At 55.5% G+C, this 16,644-nt stretch overlaps 12 protein-coding genes across 17 annotated transcripts; 10 read left to right on the forward strand and 2 right to left on the reverse strand.

Moving 5' to 3' along the window:
* Positions 1-16: 16 nt before the first annotated feature.
* KVP18_001477 (uncharacterized protein) lies at positions 17-330 on the reverse strand (the record flags this gene model as incomplete). Its single annotated transcript, XM_067951542.1, has 1 exon — positions 17-330. A coding segment is annotated over one exon (314 nt), but the record flags the coding sequence as incomplete, so codon positions are not given.
* A 56-nt stretch (positions 331-386) lies between these two features.
* KVP18_001473 (uncharacterized protein) lies at positions 387-1,073 on the forward strand (the record flags this gene model as incomplete). Its single annotated transcript, XM_067951536.1, has 1 exon — positions 387-1,073. One exon carries the CDS (start codon positions 387-389, stop codon positions 1,071-1,073), a length of 687 nt encoding a protein of 228 aa, XP_067808204.1.
* A 34-nt stretch (positions 1,074-1,107) lies between these two features.
* On the forward strand, positions 1,108-2,484 carry KVP18_001479 (uncharacterized protein; the record flags this gene model as incomplete). Its single annotated transcript, XM_067951544.1, has 1 exon — positions 1,108-2,484. The coding sequence occupies one exon, from the start codon at positions 1,108-1,110 to the stop codon at positions 2,482-2,484; it is 1,377 nt and encodes a 458-aa protein (XP_067808212.1).
* A 97-nt stretch (positions 2,485-2,581) lies between these two features.
* Positions 2,582-3,411, forward strand: KVP18_001476 (uncharacterized protein; the record flags this gene model as incomplete). 3 transcript variants are annotated; one of them, XM_067951539.1, is made up of 3 exons in its annotated part: positions 2,582-2,609; positions 2,638-2,854; positions 2,910-3,411. In XM_067951539.1, the coding sequence occupies 3 exons, from the start codon at positions 2,582-2,584 to the stop codon at positions 3,409-3,411; spliced, it is 747 nt and encodes a 248-aa protein (XP_067808207.1). The 3 variants fall into 3 exon arrangements, with proteins under 3 accessions (XP_067808207.1, XP_067808209.1, XP_067808208.1); XM_067951541.1 differs by lacking the exons at positions 2,582-2,609; positions 2,910-3,411 and having other exon boundaries at positions 2,652-2,858; XM_067951540.1 differs by lacking the exons at positions 2,582-2,609; positions 2,638-2,854 and having other exon boundaries at positions 3,040-3,411.
* Positions 3,412-3,550: 139 nt separating this feature from the next.
* On the forward strand, positions 3,551-7,565 carry KVP18_001472 (uncharacterized protein; the record flags this gene model as incomplete). Of its 3 annotated transcripts, XM_067951532.1 has the most annotated exons (3): positions 3,551-4,472; positions 4,499-4,614; positions 4,641-7,565. In XM_067951532.1, the coding sequence occupies 3 exons, from the start codon at positions 3,551-3,553 to the stop codon at positions 7,563-7,565; spliced, it is 3,963 nt and encodes a 1,320-aa protein (XP_067808201.1). The 3 variants fall into 3 exon arrangements, with proteins under 3 accessions (XP_067808201.1, XP_067808203.1, XP_067808202.1); XM_067951534.1 differs by lacking the exon at positions 4,641-7,565 and having other exon boundaries at positions 3,551-4,597; XM_067951533.1 differs by lacking the exons at positions 3,551-4,472; positions 4,499-4,614 and having other exon boundaries at positions 4,881-7,565.
* Positions 7,566-7,636: 71 nt separating this feature from the next.
* On the forward strand, positions 7,637-9,587 carry KVP18_001480 (uncharacterized protein; the record flags this gene model as incomplete). Its single annotated transcript, XM_067951545.1, has 2 exons — positions 7,637-8,914; positions 8,943-9,587. 2 exons carry the CDS (start codon positions 7,637-7,639, stop codon positions 9,585-9,587), a joined length of 1,923 nt encoding a protein of 640 aa, XP_067808213.1.
* A 63-nt stretch (positions 9,588-9,650) lies between these two features.
* Positions 9,651-10,082, forward strand: KVP18_001475 (uncharacterized protein; the record flags this gene model as incomplete). Its single annotated transcript, XM_067951538.1, has 1 exon — positions 9,651-10,082. One exon carries the CDS (start codon positions 9,651-9,653, stop codon positions 10,080-10,082), a length of 432 nt encoding a protein of 143 aa, XP_067808206.1.
* Positions 10,083-10,466: 384 nt separating this feature from the next.
* On the forward strand, positions 10,467-11,936 carry KVP18_001471 (uncharacterized protein; the record flags this gene model as incomplete). Its single annotated transcript, XM_067951531.1, has 1 exon — positions 10,467-11,936. The coding sequence occupies one exon, from the start codon at positions 10,467-10,469 to the stop codon at positions 11,934-11,936; it is 1,470 nt and encodes a 489-aa protein (XP_067808200.1).
* Positions 11,937-11,999: 63 nt separating this feature from the next.
* Positions 12,000-12,449, forward strand: KVP18_001482 (uncharacterized protein; the record flags this gene model as incomplete). Its single annotated transcript, XM_067951548.1, has 1 exon — positions 12,000-12,449. The coding sequence occupies one exon, from the start codon at positions 12,000-12,002 to the stop codon at positions 12,447-12,449; it is 450 nt and encodes a 149-aa protein (XP_067808216.1).
* A 374-nt stretch (positions 12,450-12,823) lies between these two features.
* Positions 12,824-14,584, forward strand: KVP18_001478 (uncharacterized protein; the record flags this gene model as incomplete). The annotated part of the gene is made up of 1 exon (XM_067951543.1): positions 12,824-14,584. One exon carries the CDS (start codon positions 12,824-12,826, stop codon positions 14,582-14,584), a length of 1,761 nt encoding a protein of 586 aa, XP_067808211.1.
* Positions 14,585-14,682: 98 nt separating this feature from the next.
* Positions 14,683-15,936, forward strand: KVP18_001481 (uncharacterized protein; the record flags this gene model as incomplete). Of its 2 annotated transcripts, none has more annotated exons than XM_067951546.1 (1): positions 14,683-15,936. In XM_067951546.1, one exon carries the CDS (start codon positions 14,683-14,685, stop codon positions 15,934-15,936), a length of 1,254 nt encoding a protein of 417 aa, XP_067808214.1. The 2 variants fall into 2 exon arrangements, with proteins under 2 accessions (XP_067808214.1, XP_067808215.1); XM_067951547.1 differs by having other exon boundaries at positions 14,698-15,936.
* A 61-nt stretch (positions 15,937-15,997) lies between these two features.
* Positions 15,998-16,594, reverse strand: KVP18_001474 (uncharacterized protein; the record flags this gene model as incomplete). The annotated part of the gene is made up of 1 exon (XM_067951537.1): positions 15,998-16,594. The coding sequence occupies one exon, from the start codon at positions 16,592-16,594 to the stop codon at positions 15,998-16,000; it is 597 nt and encodes a 198-aa protein (XP_067808205.1).
* Between the last annotated feature and the right edge of the window lie 50 nt (positions 16,595-16,644).

Here is a 16,644-nt window from a genome sequence, read left to right on the forward strand (position 1 = left end):
CACCCCCATTACGTACAGAGTCAAGTCTTCGATGACCAGCCTCAGAGACCATTTCTTGATCTTCAGCAACAGGATGGGCATCGCAATCAGAACTGCCACAGACGCCAGTCCGGTGTAGAATACTGCGTCCATGGTGGGGAACATCTCTTTCTGGCTAGGGATCTGGCCATCCGCGTATGGGTAACTGTATAAGTGCCAGTCGTCTTGTTGAACCTCTCGGATGAAAGGCGACTTCAGCGTTGCAAAAAGTATCGCTGTCAGCAGCAGAGCCACCCTGGCTAACGCCTCGCAGAGGATATACAGGTAGTCGAAATGTAGGCGCTTCGACATGAAGCAGCATCTGACGCTGCTGGCCAATCTCATCTGACTGTTAAATTGCGCGTTTCATGCGGCTTTTTGGTTTGCTGATGATGGTGGGCGTGCTATCAAAAGGCGAGCCGGGCAACAGTCCAGCAGTATGGAGGCTGGACTCGGAGCCGGTCTCGAAGTTAAGCCTGACTGAATTACAGGTGCTGTTGTCGTCGCGTTTGCCCTCGGTCTCCTTCTTGCGAGTAGCCCAACAAGTGGTGCAAAACCAGAAGGTCGTGCGATCGCTGGAGCTACGCCCCGTAGTCGACATTCAGCAGATGGTTGTTGTAATCGACCTGATCGGTGACGCCGTTCGCGGCCTGGTTACGACATCTTCAGCCCGAGACGTACTCAGGCGACACGCTCCCTTGCTGTACCAAGGCATATACGTTTTGCTGGGGGTTACGAATCCATCTGCAGCGTTTGAGATGCACGATTCGCCACGCATAGTATCCCTGTCGAAGTCCGTCATGAGGTTGGCACATGCGGTGGGAGACATAGCCGCAGCGCCAGCGTTGACCCACCCGCAATCAGATGCGGTGGAGCGCTTTCTAGTGGCCGCCGCTGGGTTGTTAGAGCTGGCGCAATTCGACCACCAACTGAGCTCACCAGCAGGCGCACTAAACGAGGAATGGACTTCTACCCTCGATGATTACACCTCTGACGTCGTCGATGCTACCGCTCCCACGAGCAGCCCGACCGTGTGCTTAGCCTCCACCCTGTAATGGCGAACGCTCCACTCGAAAAGTGTGTGCCGTGATGGAGCCGACCATTGAAAATCTCTACGGCTGGAACCCGTACGCGCATGGCGACGGGGTCGCGACGCGACCATTGCCAACAGCTGCTAGAGGTAGTTACGAGATTCAAAAGCTGTCGTCTGAGTACAAGGAGTCCGTGGTAGAGGTAGAGGCCGCCCATAGAGCCATACTTGATGACCAAGCGGAGCTCGCTAAGCGCTTGGCCCGTTTTTTGGACCCGGACGGCCGCTTGAAGCAAACTCCTGATGAAGAGGTCCTCTTTCTGAAAAGGGGGATGGATTTCCGGCTGCAGGACCTTCAGTGCGCTTGCAACCGCCTGATGCTGCAGGAAAGGCACCTGCAAGGTATGATCCAGACTCACGTTCTTAGGAAAACCGAGGAGAGCCAAACCGATGGCTTCGCGACGCGGAAACTTATGGAGCAAGTTCGAGCTCAACAGCGCCTGATTCAGACGCAGAAGTCGGAGCTGGACGAGCTGACATTCCAGAAGGTGCTTTTGGAGGACGAGAGTTTACGTCTGCTGCGGATGTGTCGACCAGAGGTAGACTCTAGAGGACGGCAAACAGACGTGATACAACCGACCTTCCACAATCTCACGTCTACGACCAAGATCCCGTCAAAGCTGAAGCACGCCAGACCTGAGCCAAAGATGGTGACTAGGGCCGCCGAGGTGACGGCCAGGCTGAAGACGCCGCTGAAGACTTTCACTCGCATTGGAGAGCATCGCAGTCCGCAACAGGAACTCCTGCCGTCCCCAGCGGAGAAGCCCGACAAGACCGAGCGTGCTCGCATCCGAGCTGAGAGGGCTCGCCAGAAAGATGAAGAGAAGAGGGCTCGCCTGACAGCAGCAGACAGGGCCAGTCGCCCACCAACAGCTGACAGTTCTCCGGTAGCACCGTGGTCGCCAATGATTCAACCTCCATCGCTGCCAGTCGTCACGCCTGCAGCGCCGTCTCCGCTTTCCTTGAAGGTTCAATCATCTCCAGAACCAATGGCACATGCGCCATTACCAGTGGTTGAGCCTCCAGCAATGACTGTCTCTCCAGCCGAGCTGACTCCAACTGTCTCTCCTGCCGAGCTGACCCCAACAGCCTCTCCTGCTGAGCCTCCAGTGGCCTCTCCTGCTGAGCCTCCAGTGGCCTCTCCTGCTGAGCCTCCAGTGGCCTCTCCTGCTGAGCTTACCCCAACCGCTTCTCCTCCTGGGACGGACCTGATCGATGTGCCCCGTATAGCCCCCTCTCCCCGACGACCTCTATTACCCTCGCCGCGACCTCCTGAACGACGCCAGACTGTCAAGCGGGTCTCCAGTAGTCGCCGGCATCTCTCTGACGATGCTGGAATCACGAAGGCTTCCTCTCGCAATTTTTTACTGAAGTGAGTGGCATCACTAGTAACCCGTAGTACCCACCAAGAGGACAGCTGAAAGTTTTTTGAGAGTGGGTGCTTGCATAAACCGATAAAAACGATAATATAAGATGCAGATTAACGTGCGATTGCTGAATGGTGACTGGACAGGCACTCCCAAATACAGGCGAGACTTTCCAGATGGACATTGAGGAATCCTGGTCTGTGGACCAGTTGAAGATGCAGCTGATGGCGAAGAATGGCGTCACAAAGGAGCAAATCAAATTGATCTTTGAAGGACGACAGATGAGCGACGAGAAGACTCTGGCGGGTTCCGGAGTAAAGGCTGGCAACACTGTGCATATGGTTATGATGCTTAGAGGCGGAGCAGCGGGACTCTCAACGTGAGAAGAGTGTGAAAGTGTGAGAAAATCGCTATATGCCTCGCAACGATTACAGCGAGAAAGCTCCGAGAAGAAGGAGGTCTCGTGAGCGCCAAAGGTCCTACGACCATAGATCCCCCTCCGCAGTCCTGAAGAAGGATTCCCGGCCACGACGGTCTCCCTTGGACCGGCCACGGCGAGCAGAGATGCAAAAGGGGCACATAGATCGCAAAGTCGTGCCGCCGTTCTTGTTACGAGTCCTCCGTGCTTCTCAGCACTACGAGCAGCGGGATGAAGGCGACCCTGTGAGAGAGTATCATCTGTACGCCTGGTTGGACTGCAGTCTTCGCGATCTGGTCACCCTGCTGCAACACGCAGCCCCAACCACACGAAGCAGGTCACTCAAGTTCAGCCTTCGCGCGTTGCGCCACGAGACCACGGGCACTCGATCTTTCCCGCTGGGCACGGTGCATTCGTGCTACCGCTCGGGTGCCGATGGGACAACGCTGATGGCTCGTGGGTTCCGAATAGCCGACGTGCTTGACGTCGTTCCGTTGGAAGCTCCACCGGGGGATTAGTACCTGTCTTCGTGCTCACATGTGAGATAGATACGACTGCCTTGAGTGCATTGTTCAATTCAGCATTTCTCGGGTCATCATGACGAAATCCACCTGTGCTTGCGACCACTCAGTGTGTCTGCAGTGTAAAATGTTAGCGATGCGACTTGTTAAAGCCGTGGAGATTGATGGGCCCTGGTCCGCTGAAGATATTCGATCGCTGGAATACTTCGCATTGAAATGGCTGCAGTCCGTTCCGGACATGTCAGAGGTAGCACATTCCCTGGAGACTTTCATTTATCGGAACTCACAATTCGTCAGGTTTCCGATCGGCTACACTCCCCCCGCATTTTTCCGACAGCCTGCGTCTGGTGCGATAACTGGTGGAACCGAATTCGTGGGACTGACATATCCCTCTTTGCATGCGACATTTGCAGATGTCCCGTGGAACTGCAAGGCGAGACGCAAGCCTTTCTCCGCTTACGACGCCAGAATGCGGCCAAAGCTTCATCTGGTCCGTGATATGTGCACCACAAGTCTCATTTACCTTGCACTACGGTCTGAAATACAAACCCAGATGCGGTATTTGAAACGCGTGTGTGAGCAGCTTTCTGTCCGTGAGTCTTCCATGGATACCCGAATCTTCCGGCTGCTTTTGAAATCTTGCGCGATTCGGTTCCGAGCATCCCACAAACGCAGATCGGTGGGTACTACGACGCAATCTCAATGTGGAAGCTGTGATTTTTCAGGCACCATATGCCGAAGCCGAAGCTGGACATTCGCTTCCGTAGACCCACCTAACTTGAATCAAATGCCTATTCCGCCGGAGCTGAGTCGTCCTCCAGGGCCGCATCCCTTCCGATGGAACTCGCCCGATCCTGCAGCCGCGGTGGCAGCCCACGCGACCCGCCAAAAGGCCCGCAGAAAACTACCCACGCTCCGTTACATCGCTGAAGAGGAGCCCACAACCGCTGCCCCTGTGCCGTCGTGGTCGCTGCCGAGCCTGGTTGTCTGCCGAGTCGACCTTACCGGTCTATCGGCCGTTACGGCACCTGAAGTTCAGTTAGCTTACGTTCTGACATGTGAGACGAGGATGGTCGACACACAGCGCCTTCCTTCGTCGGCGGCGTCTTCAGTCTTGGCTCTCGCCTTCTGGCTGACACGGCACACGGCCTGGTTTACTGCGAGGGTTACGACTCGCCTCTAGCCGCTAATATACTCTCAGTGAGGGTCTCCTCCTTTCGACACAGGCCAATGACGCCGCCGATGTTCAGACGTGGCTTTGTCAGTGCGGATTTCCGGCCGACGGGTCGTCTCCTGTGCACTCTCCTGTCGGCCGAGAGGAAACCAGTGTTGTTCTGAGGACTCTACTCGCGCACCTGCAAGCGGATCGACGGGTGGTCACGCATGCTGGGACCGAGATAGTGAGGGTCTTCGTTGAAGACTGTGGCGAAGGCTTCGAAGCTCTTGCTGCTAGCGCAATAGACTTCATGACCGCACAGTTATGCATCGCGAGCCCACCGGCTAGCCCGTCACACCGGATACCGATTCTCGAGCGCCACCTTATTGAGTTGGTCTTCGAAGTTGCCCCAGGGGTAACGAAACCTTCATCGGCTCCGACGGGTCGGAACCGGGCAGTTCACAGCGACATTGTAACGAAGGACTGCCAGGCGATGCCGGTGAAGATACATAGTTCCCCCTGGGCTCCGTATCCGCTAATCGAGGCGGATATGCCTCGTCCCCGAGGTGTGGACGTCAATGATGTGATCGCTTCGATTGACGTGCAGCCTCCTCCCCAACGTGAGAGACCCTCGACCGTCGAAGAGCCCATGCAGACGTTGAGCTTTCCAATATGTGGTGACATCCTGTCGCCGGATGCAGTCAAGACGGTTCGCGCCCTTCAGCAAATGCAATCGCTTCCAAGATGGCGCACCGTAGCCCTCGGACTCCGAGTTTTTTTGAGATCGCAGAATACTTGCTCAAAAGACGGACGGGGCCTGATGATGTCTCTCTGTCGCGTCTCACTCACTCTGGCTTCCTGTGACCGCGTTGCACACGTGGTACAGGCATCGCCCGTCGTCAGCGAGGCTTACTGCCAAGCGGCGGCCTGCCTGGAGCAGCTCAGCACATTTGTGGAGGCGGCGGCTCCCTCAACCTCCGTAGCCGCTGTTGCAGTGCTACTTCGAGGGGCCGAGATGTGGCGTGCCCGAGCGTACAACGCCCTGCTGTTGGCTGTCAGGGACATGCCGGAGCTGCCGGCGCTCGGCGCGCAGCTGTCACGCGTGATGACCGAATTGGCAAAGGCTCAAATGAATTCGCCCACGAACGCCAAGGTAGATATCTACAGCTCATCAGTTGTTGGTCCTGTGATGGCGCAGGCGCTGGCCGCACGTGGGATGTCCTTCCAGGAGTTCTCAACGCTTTGGCAATTCGTGTGCCACCACCTCGGAGTGAGGTTCACGGTTCCCGCTCACTTCCAAACTCGGGGACCACTTCCATTCTTGCTGGAGATGCTGCTTCCTACAGGCATCGACGGCGTTTACCGACAATCCGGTCTGCGACGGGCCGACATGGTGGACTTGAACCTCCAAAAAGAGCTGTCCACACTCGACCCCAACCAAGTGGTGAACTGCAGCTGTATCTTCACTTCTCGGCGCTGTCCTTATTGCACCGTGACAGCATCCATCAACATCCGGCTGGAACTGAACCTGTCCATTACCAAAGAGATGGGCGTCCTGGGCCGTAGCTACAGCTGGCGGCGTTCGAACGTACCTCTGTGCCTCACCGAAGAGTTACAAAGGTTTGCTTTGAGTACGACATGCTCTCTTTTGGCGGATGACTTGGCAGCCGTTTGCGCCTCGTCGCAGGACACGGCGGTTCGTCTGATTCATTGGTTGAGAGGGACGGGTCCGCGTCTCATGCGTCGGAGTCCAGATAACACCATCCGAATCCAGAAATGCACCGCGAGGAGGCGGTGGGAAGCGCTCTCTGAAGAGGAGAAGCATGAACTGGCGACTGACACCGCCAAACTGCAATCACGGTGCTCCTACCAGGCCAAGCACTGCATGCATCCTGGAGATGATCCGCTGGACGTTTGCGAGCTTTCAACGCCCAGCTGGAATGAAATGCTTGTCGCAGCCCATAGATTCCGTGCCGATGAGGCGGCCATTGTGGTGCTTGTCGCCCAGGTCATAGCGCGACTGAGAGACGTTCTGCATTCTCGTGGCCTTGTGGAGGAGGCGAGACGACTGGCTTGGCTTGTAGGCCATTTGAGTTGCGCGTTGGGATTCCGTTTACACACTCAATTCGACTCCTTCCACCAATCTAACTTCTTTGACACCGTCGGCTTGGATGACTATAAACCATCCGAATTCAACCGCGCATACACCCAGTGGGTTCCCCCGGATCCGTCCCTTCTGGACACTCTACGTGGCCTGCCCCAGGCGGCCACAGTGGAGCGTGTCTGGGGTCCCGTTTGCTGGCGCTGGGTGAAGCTTCTGGGCTTGCCTGGTACCGCGCTGTGGGTGAGATTTATTGAGGTTCCAGAGGTGCCTAGTCGGCACTTCGTTCGCCTGGCTCGCACCTTCACACTCTCCGGTCTAAGAACGCTTTCCGTTTCCGCTGGTGTCATGTCGGCCACGGTGTTGAAACCTGAACTGGCATTGATCATGACCCACTGGCGCATGGTAGGACGGCCACTCCCTCATGAGCCATGCTATGCAACCGCTTGCATCCGCTCATGGACCACATCTCTGCTGGCCTTTCACGACGTTGCAATCATGCAAGCACAACGACTCGTGACCGCTCTCCAATGCCCCGTACAACAGCTTTCCGTTCTAATCGCATCCGAACTGCTGATCCTTCCCAGAATACCTCGCCAACATGTCGTCGCTTTTCCGAAGAGGGGCAATTGTACCTGCCCCGAAGACTTAGCGGCCGGTTCTATGCCTCTCCGAAGCACCATAACGTCCGTTCTGGACCGACTGGAGCACTTCAACGGATGGATCGACGCAGCTGCGGCCCCCAAACCTCTGCTGTGCGCGTGCACCATCCCGACACTACCGTTTCCAGCTGCTCTATGGTGCCACAAGTGGCTACACGCTAAGGGCCCTATGGTACTCCGCATCATTAAGAACTCAATTCGCAGCGGCGAGCCTCTAAGCCTGTCCGTTTAGCGGCTGACGCGTAATTAGGCCGCTAGGTGCAGTGTTGCCGCGGCGGCCGTGACTAAATTTCTCCGAATTCTATGGATCTCCACCGTTTCAGTGCGAGAATAGCGCAGTACTCGGTCAAACCTGACAACTCTACATTCCTCTTCCATATACACGTGCAGTACGGCCAGTTGTCATGGGTCGTGGACAAGAGGTACTCGGAATTCTGTAGGCTCCAAGCCGATATGCGAGCGATGGACATAACAGCATTGCCCCCGTTACCGCCTAAAACCTTCTTTCGGCCACAAGATTTCCTAGCGTTAAAGGCGCGGCTTCGTGGCCTGCAGTCCTTCCTGACAGACTGCCTTCGAAGGCCAGATACCCGCACGTCTCCGCCGATGATGAGCTTCCTCAGGTTCACCGAAAATACGGGCGAGGCGCCGGAGTTTGCTCGGCCGGAGATGTTCGCCAGCGCCATCGAAGGACGTTTCGCAGTGTCCGGTCTTCGCTACGACCCCACGCAGAGACTCCTGTTTGTTGCCATGGAGGAAGCGTCTCAAATGGCGCGGCTTGGGAGGGCATGGTCCCTGATCGAACCTGAGGAGTTGGGCATGATAGCAGTTTGGGCGCTGGACGCTGACAACTCGGAGTGGATATCCTTCAAAAATTTGTGCGATGTCCCGTTCACGCAGCGGATCAGGTGTCTCGCCTACTGCGAGAGCTTGCAGACGGTAGTTGTTGCAGGGGGCAAAGGGAAGATCTATGCTTTCGGTTTCTCGACTGTGAATACCGACGCCTTTGAACTGCTGCCTTTCGACAAGCCCATCGACGCCCACCACGACGAAATGGTCTTGTCCCTGGACCTTGTTGACAGCATTCCATATCATCTCACCTCTGACGGGTCTGTGAGCAACTGGAGATCCACGATCCCTGTCATGTTGACTGTAGGGTACGACCACGCCATCAGAGTGGTTGAATTCAGCCAAGACCGCGGTAATGACGAGGACGAGCTGGTATCAAGGGGTTCTGGAGTCTGCTTGCAGGTTGTCGCGGGTGGAAGGCTGGCCTCGCGTCTCGATCGGGGCGCCAAACTAACAAAGGGTGCGCTTCTGGTGATGACTCCTTTGAGGCCAGGCGAGAAGCCCCGTAGAATCGCTTTCGTCGGCAGTTCCACAGGGCAAGTCCTAGTTGTGGACGTAAGTACACGAACCCAGTTCCTGTACTCCTTGTCGGTCGCTGGCGAAAGCGTTTGTGCCATCAAAATCGACGCGGTAGAAGACAGGCTCTACGTCTCTCAAGGAGAGCAAATCTCAGTGCTCTCTGTCGCGTCGCTGAGAGATGCTCACACCAAATCGGAGCTGTCCATTGCTGATGTGAGCGCGTTACACTTTTGTGATACAGACAATGCCCAAGGCGCCCAAGGAACTTCTGTTCCCCGTGGAGGCTACGCTGTGTCTTGCTGGCTTCCACAGCAGCGCAGCGAACTGCCGAGGCGTTAGTCTGGAGGTGCACCACCCGGATCCCCCCCTGACGCTCTCCACCAGAGTGTACGTAGGGCACGCAGGTGGGTCGATATCGCTGTTCACTCTCGACCGGAACCACAAGACAACCCACCGAGGTTCGTGGCGAGCACATTTCGACGATCCTTTTGGGAGGGCCAACGTCATGGCTGTACAGACCATTCCCGATCAAGACATGCATCTGTTGTTGTCGGGGGCGTCGGAAGGCGCGACTCACCTCTGGAAAGGGCTAGACGACACTCAAATCGATGTGTTGGAAAGAGAGGAAGACCTCGACGCAACCGTGACCATGAAGGCACCCGCCGCAGACTCCCCCACTCTTGTGGAGAACAGTACCCCCAGTCCCCAGAAACCGCTAGTGCCTCGACAGGCCCTTCCCAGGGCGTCCCCTTTCGTAGACAACCCAGATCTCGAGGCAGAAGCAGACAGACAGGAGGTCCCGTCCCTGACCCCTGTAGTTGACGTGAAGTGGAGTGACGACGACCAAGGCGAACTGTATGACAGTCTAGCAAACGCTGTGTGGTGATGTCGCAACTGCTCGGGGACAGAACGGGCAAAGTATTTGCGAATTGGTCGAGGTCGTGTAGCAATGGCGGACGTACTCCCTTCAGTCACGAATGATGCCACGCTTGTTGAGGCGCAAGAGGAGATCACCGACCTTGGCGTAGCTGTGGAGCAGGTCATCAAGACGGCGTTGAAGAGCGACGGACTGCGTCGCGGCATTCACGAGTGTGTGAAGGTCATCGATGGAGGACGTGCTCACGTTTGTTTCCTGGCCGACTCCGTCGAGGAGGAGGCTTACACGAAGCTCATCAAGGCTCTCTGCGAGGAGAAGAGCGTTCCCATCATTCACATTCCCAACCAGAAGACACTGGGCGAGATGTGCGGTCTCTGTAAGATCGATCGCGACGGCAACCCTCGTAAGGTTGTAGGATGCGGCGTCGCTGTTATCACCGAGTACGGACTCGACACGCAAGCATTCCAGTTCTTGAAAAAGCACCTGAGCTCGCTTCAGAAGTGAACAACTACTTGACTGCCCTATATAAAGTATCTCACAGAAAGTACTTCACACACGATCACTCTCGCCACTTAATACCATACACCTCTTCTATCTTCGATATGGTTCGCGACCGCTCTTCCCAGTCATAAGCTGTGAGTCGAGGGTACCTTGCCTTGACGGTCCTGGCTCGGCTTGCGCTAGCAGGGATTGGAACGGGTCTGTATCTGAGTCATCGACGCCTCACTCATCGAAAGGTGACCTCAGCTGGTCTCGAGTATACTGCTGACGGCCAGACTTGGGTCGTTCCCCGTATTTGCGACCGACGGACTCGTCGAAACAGCCACAGTTGGCGTTCCCCATCGAGATGTAAAAGGACATTTCCCGTTGTACGTGTAGGAATTGGCGATGCCATTCAATTTCGACATCGGTGAGCAAGAGACACGGTTGGGGTCAATCGATGACATTAAGAAGCAGTGGGCTGCTCTGGACTTCTCCTCGCTGGAGTCGACTCCAATCATTCAAGTGGCCGGCACCACAGTGCAGAACGAGCTATGCCTCGTACTAAGCCCCGAGAGTGGGGGCATCGAAACAGAAGAACGTGCCTACCGCGTAAGCCAGATGCTGGCTGTAAGCCTCAGAGAGACGATCCAGGCATTCCACTGGGTGATGGTAGTGTGCATGGCTGGGTGCCAACCGCTTATTGACTTCTCGATTACCGTCCTTGCCAGATCTTTCGAGGTCCTCTCTCTGTCTCTGAAAGAGAACCTGCGGCGAATCTACTTCCTACACCCTGGAGTCTCCACAGGGCTGGCCCTTGACCAGGAGCAGCAGTCGGAGTCCTTCAAACGACGAGTAGTTTACGTCGACAGCCTCGAGAAGCTACAGGACCTTATGTTCCTCCACGAAGGCAAACGGATTCTGGATTATGTTTCCGCCGCATCTTTGAAGCAGGACGGCCGGGAAGTGCATGTGATGGGCGCTCTGGAGAACGCGCATTCCCGACCTGCCTGGGGCCTCCCCCCAGTTCCCGAGTGGCTCACTTCCCTGTCGGCTGCTCTGTTACAACGGAGCGTGTTTCAGGAGAAGCTTCTCTTTATGAGTCCCGTCTCCCAGGCCTCCATGGCGAAAGTTTTAAGCTGCTTGGAGGGGGGATTATCTGCCTGGAACCTGTGCCCTCTAAACGTTCCTGCGATATGCCGCACTATGCTGGTGGTGCTCGGGTCCATTCCGGGAGGGATCCTAGGGCCCACAAGCTTTGACCAGATTCTATCGCGTTTGGGGTCGAATGGAGCTGACTGTCCGAAAGTAGCACAGAGGAAATGCTTACAGGCCCTCCTCTCGAAGCGTCCTCTCATCACACGAACCACCCTGCGGTATATTGGTATGCTCCTCAAAAAACTCGTGGGCGAATCGAAGCGAAACGGACTTGAGTTAACACTAGCGGCAGATCTCTTTGGGGGAGTCCTGTCTAAACCTGATCCCGATTCTTGGACCCCTGATACTCCTTCCAAGTTTCCGATAATCAGAGCGTTGATGGGTCTTGTCATTGAGGACCCAAATGTAGTCCAACTAGATGAGAATGAGGATGAGTACGATGGCTACGAGTACGAGGAGGATGAAGAGGAGGAGGATGAAGAGGAGGAGGACGAAGAGGAAGTGCAAACGCATATGAAAAAGGTGGATGTGGCTAAAAAGAGCGGCTTCCAAGAGCTCCGCGAAGCCGTCAAGGAAAAGACCGGCGCCATAAAAAACGCGATCAGGGGCACTGTCCAAGGAGAGACGTCAAAGGCGGAGGGGGAGGACGACGAGTACGAGTACTACGATGATGATGATGATGATGAGGAGGAAGGCGAGTGGGAGTATGAGTATGTGTGAGGAACCGATCATAGGGAAGTTTCGTTACGTCTGCTGCTCATCTGTCAGGCTAACACTCGACCAATGACGGTCCGCATGGACCGAGCCCAAGTGTATGACAACCACTACTGGAAACAGCAAATTACTTGGGAGATGGTAGCGTCGTCCTCCAAGCCTGTCGTAACACCAGTCAAGGATGCCAAGAAAGTCAACCGAAAGAAGAAGGCAGAGCACTTCCATTCCTACATCTTCAAAGTGCTGCGCCAGGTACACCCAGAGATCGGCATCACGAAGAAGGCTATCGTGATCATGAACTCATTCGTGCTTGACGTTTTCGACAAGCTGGCGTCGGAAGCCAGCAGGCTGTGTAAGATCACCAAGAAGGATACACTGTCTGCAAGAGAGGTTCGAACCAGCGTGCGATTGGTTGTGCCGGGAGAGCTGTCTCGGCACTCGGTAGAGGAGGGGCTGAAGGCTGTAGCGAACTTCACCGACGCCGGATTGAAGAAGGCCACTGGCAAGGGAAAGCGCTAAGCATCCTTCAAGTTCTGGCATTGAAAACAAAACACATTCGTGTTCAGATCTGGGCTCCCTGAGAACACGAAACAGAGGTCGCAACGTAAGGTTGCGACCTCTGCTGGCTTCGTTTCACTCGACGATGGGAGTGCTCCGGAGGAGCAGTCTCCTCCTGCGGTAGCAGCAGCTGGTTCTTAACTGCTTGCCATCCATCTACATAGGCCCTGAGCTGCTGATTGCTTGCGGCCTCTAAACCCCACCTCTCTTACATGTTCACGTATGCGGTAGAGTAGAGCCGTCGCTTCACTATAAGGTTTTAGAGTCATTATGTTTTAGTTGTTGCCAGTGGGGTCACGCTTGTCGCGTTTAGATTGTGTAATTGACTCAATTCGATGCGAGTCAGATACAACGAGCCAAACGAGCCAAACAGGCTGATTCCCGTGGCCCTCGCCTCATTACTCTCATTAGTACAGCCGGCAGACAACGGTGTTCCCGATACTTTGACGCGTATCCTAGACGAGAACGTATTCACTGGGGACAACCCGTCAGCGGTCGCGGAATCGCGCTTCGACCGAGTAAGACGGTTTCTAGAGACATTAATGGCACCAGCGATGGATGCGTTGAAAGCTGTAGCTGAAAATGCGAGCTCATCCAAGACATCAGCAAACCTCACTCGGGACGGCATAGTCTCCAGCACTGATGCTTATGTGGGTCGTCTACTGTCGACCATTGCAGATGTGCCTGCCAAGCACAATATGGACACCATCAGTGTGAAGGTCAACAAAAAAATGCAACATGTCGAGGTGTCCGCACCCAACTTCCAGACTATGGTCACTAAAGACTTCCAGAAAAATCAGACCAAGTATGATTACCACTCTGGCGTCCTGAGACTGGTGGTGACCCTTGGCAATAAGAGGTCGTTAAAGGTCTATCGTCGCGGCGTGGAGAGAGAAGTGATAGAAATCGTCAGTGAGCGCTGCTACAATCATAACTCAGATCACAAGGTAAAACATAAGACGATGAACCAAGGGTACAAATTAAATTCTGGACTGTCTCGGTCCTCCATCAGCTTGAGTCAGCCCGATGACGACACCTTGAATCGTCGCCAAGAACGAAAACAAGGGGAGACCACCGACATTGAGAGCTTCATGGTGGCGCCAGAGTTCGTGACATACCTGGGCACTGTGTCGGGGCCGATTGTCATGCGGCGACGTATCCGCAGCAAACCGGACTCCCAAGACACGGCCGCCATCACGGAAGATTTCAAGTTCCCGATGATGACTCGCCACATTCGTTACTCCATAGAGCACACTTCGTCCGGATTCGAATGCGTCATCGACTTGAATTCGAAGGCCACAATCAGGCTGTTGATGTCCACCGACCAGCGGAAGCTCTGGACTACGACAGTGCAAGGTTCGCGGCACGTAGGCAGTGCATCCCAGCCGATACCTCTGGTGTACAGCCTGCTACAGTGGCCAAAACCCCGCCAAGTCGCCATAGTCCCTCAAGTCTCTATGGGGGTGCCAGTTCGAGGACTCATTCAGACAGTCGAGCCAGGACCTGCCCTGCAAATCAAGGAAACGATAGATCTCTCCTCTGGCGGCCGCGTCGAGATAACGCTCATCGACCACGGCAAGGCAGTCCAAATTGTAAGGAACGGCCAGAACCTCGGATGGATCGAGCTGAATCCGCGTGAGCGGGCTAACTTGTCGCAGCTACAGCAACTAGGAGACTTTTCCGGACCTAAGGCACTGCGTAAATCCGTACTCCACATCTTGGATCGATGCTTCAACCCGGAGAAAGGACAGCTCTACCGCGCCTGCATCGGCAACGAAAATCGGTTCTACGAGCGCGAACTGCGAAAAACTAAGGACGACACCTGGCATCTGAGGGAGATTGAACACAAGAGCGGACGTCCCAGGCGTACTGCAACCTACCAAATCCAAGGCAACTTCGTGAAGATCACAGAGAATGCGAAAGTGGTCGCCCAGGCGGAAGACGCGACTCTTTCTCAGGATATACGTCGCATTATCCGCCGTCTTGACCCGATGACAACCTTTCAGGAGACCCAAGCCTATTCGCAACAAGTGGAGGACGGAATGTGTCACGAGATTCGCATAGGCAAGCTGTTGCGAGATCAGTTAAACATTTGAGCGAAGCAGGAGACCCAAGCCTATTCGCAACAAGTGGAGGACGGAATGGCAAGCTGTTCAGAGATCAGTTAAACATTTGAGCGAAAACGGGACATAAGATGGTTATTCAAGCAATGCTTGTCCGAGCGACGAGCGTCGTGGCGTCGCTGCTGCAGGTACGCCGGCTGAACCCCCTCACCTTCGGGGCCGTCTCTCGTCTCGGTTTCCAGCGGCGTCTGTGTGTCTACCCCTTAAAGGAGGTCTTGAGGGTCACTGGTCTGAGAACGGGCAATTGTGCTCATTTGCTGCCGCTCTATGGCGCATGGAGCGCCACTGTCATGTCTTTCACGTCTCTGCGTGGTCTGCCTGCTGCCCTGTTCGCAGCTAGCCTGGCGATAGAAGGTGCTGCCGAGCCCTACGTGGTAAGGTCGTACGCCACCGACGGCGCCAGAGGCAGTGCGGAGGCCCTGGCGACCTGCATGCGGGCGCTGGTTGTGCTTGCTCTGCAGACGGTCGACGCTGAGACCAGTGCCGTCGTGGGCGACCTTGCATTCTCTTGCGTTTGGTGGTGGTACTTCTATTCATGGCCTGCACCCGACACAGAAAGTACATATTCCAACGTCCGCCCGGAGACTCTATGGATGCTTGCCGGACAGAAATTGCTGACTCAAGAGACCACTTCCCTAATTGCTATGTGGCTCTATCCTGCAGACGTCCTAGGAATATGGGGCTTCGTCTGTGCTCTGGGCGGCGTCCCAGTGCGTACGCTGTTCGCGACTCTCGAAGATTCGGCCACTGCCTCGATCCACATGGACCCCGACAAATCCGGCGCCTCCGCGCAGCGGTGGGTCTCCTTGGAGGGAAGCCTCGGTATCTTGGGTGTGGTGGTTGGTGCGGCGGTGGCTCCGAGTCTGATCAGGCTGCTGTTCGGTGACAAATGGGAAGTTGCGGCGCTCAGCCTGCAGCTGTACTGCGTCGTGCTGGCTGTAATGAGCGTAGCTGGGAGTCTGGACATCAGACCTACAATTGTGGCGGACGATTCATGGCTAGCATCCAAAATACGAGCACAGAGAGTTACACTCGGAGTTGTCGTTATCGTCCTGCTGGCGGGCAGGCCTCACGTGTACTCTCTGGCGCTCGCGGAGCTTCTATCACACCTCAGCACTGCTCTGGTGGCTTTCCCTGCAGCTGGTGTTCGTTTGCCTCTACGTCTATGGGGCACAGCAGCGATGACCGCGGGGCCGCTGTGGTATGGCTACGTCTCAGGGATTCCTGATATTGCACTGCTCGGCCTCGCGGTTCTTACCGCAGTCGCATATTGGCAGATTGTTTGGAAGGCTCTTCGCCTTGAGTGTTACCCACATGTCATCTGAAACCTGTCCAGAAGCTTTGTATCGCATCAGGGTGTCTGTTTGTCATCTAAGGGTCATCAAATCACTCTGAATCATCCTCCTCAGCCATCTTCTCGGCGTACAGAGCAAGCTTCTTCTGCAGGCGCTGGTATCTCTGCTCCTTGTTGAGAGCCTTAGGGCGCGGGTAAGACGCTGTGCTGGTCTTGATCATCGTGCCGTCTCGCTTGCAAACCGGTGTCAGCTTCCTCTCAGACTTCACTCGGTCAGGGTTGGAACGAATAGCGGCATGGACCTTCTCAATAGTCTCCTCGAGGTTTTCACCGTTGATGCCTGCCTTCACGTAGTTGGCGTAGTGTCGGTTGAGCTCATCCTCGTCCTCCTCCTGGAGCAGCTTCATATGCTCTGCCACATGGGAAGCAAAGATTCTGTCGCGATGTACGGAGGCGTCGTAGGACTTCGACTCCTTGTCGTAGCCTGGGAACCTCTTTACGGAGTGGGGAATGTTCAGGCCACCATCGACAGCTCCCTTCATAGCGCCAAAGACACGAGCGCCAGTGGTGACTCGAGCCAAACCCTTGTCAAGCACGCAGTAGAAAGGCTTGCGCTCGCAGTCGTCCTCGATGTTGAAGCTCTCACCATCAGCCTCCTCGACGCCGACGAAGTGCGAGTCCATGTTCATCTGTTTAAGCAGGCGGCGGGCGCAGAGAAGCCCCGTCGCGTAGGCAGCAG

Source organism: the organism of the source record quoted next (genome assembly GCF_019968955.1).
Source record: "MAG: Porospora cf. gigantea A chromosome Unknown PgA_NODE_491_length_16644_cov_347.212, whole genome shotgun sequence".
Taxonomy (NCBI): domain Eukaryota; phylum Apicomplexa; class Conoidasida; order Eugregarinorida; family Porosporidae; genus Porospora; species Porospora cf. gigantea A.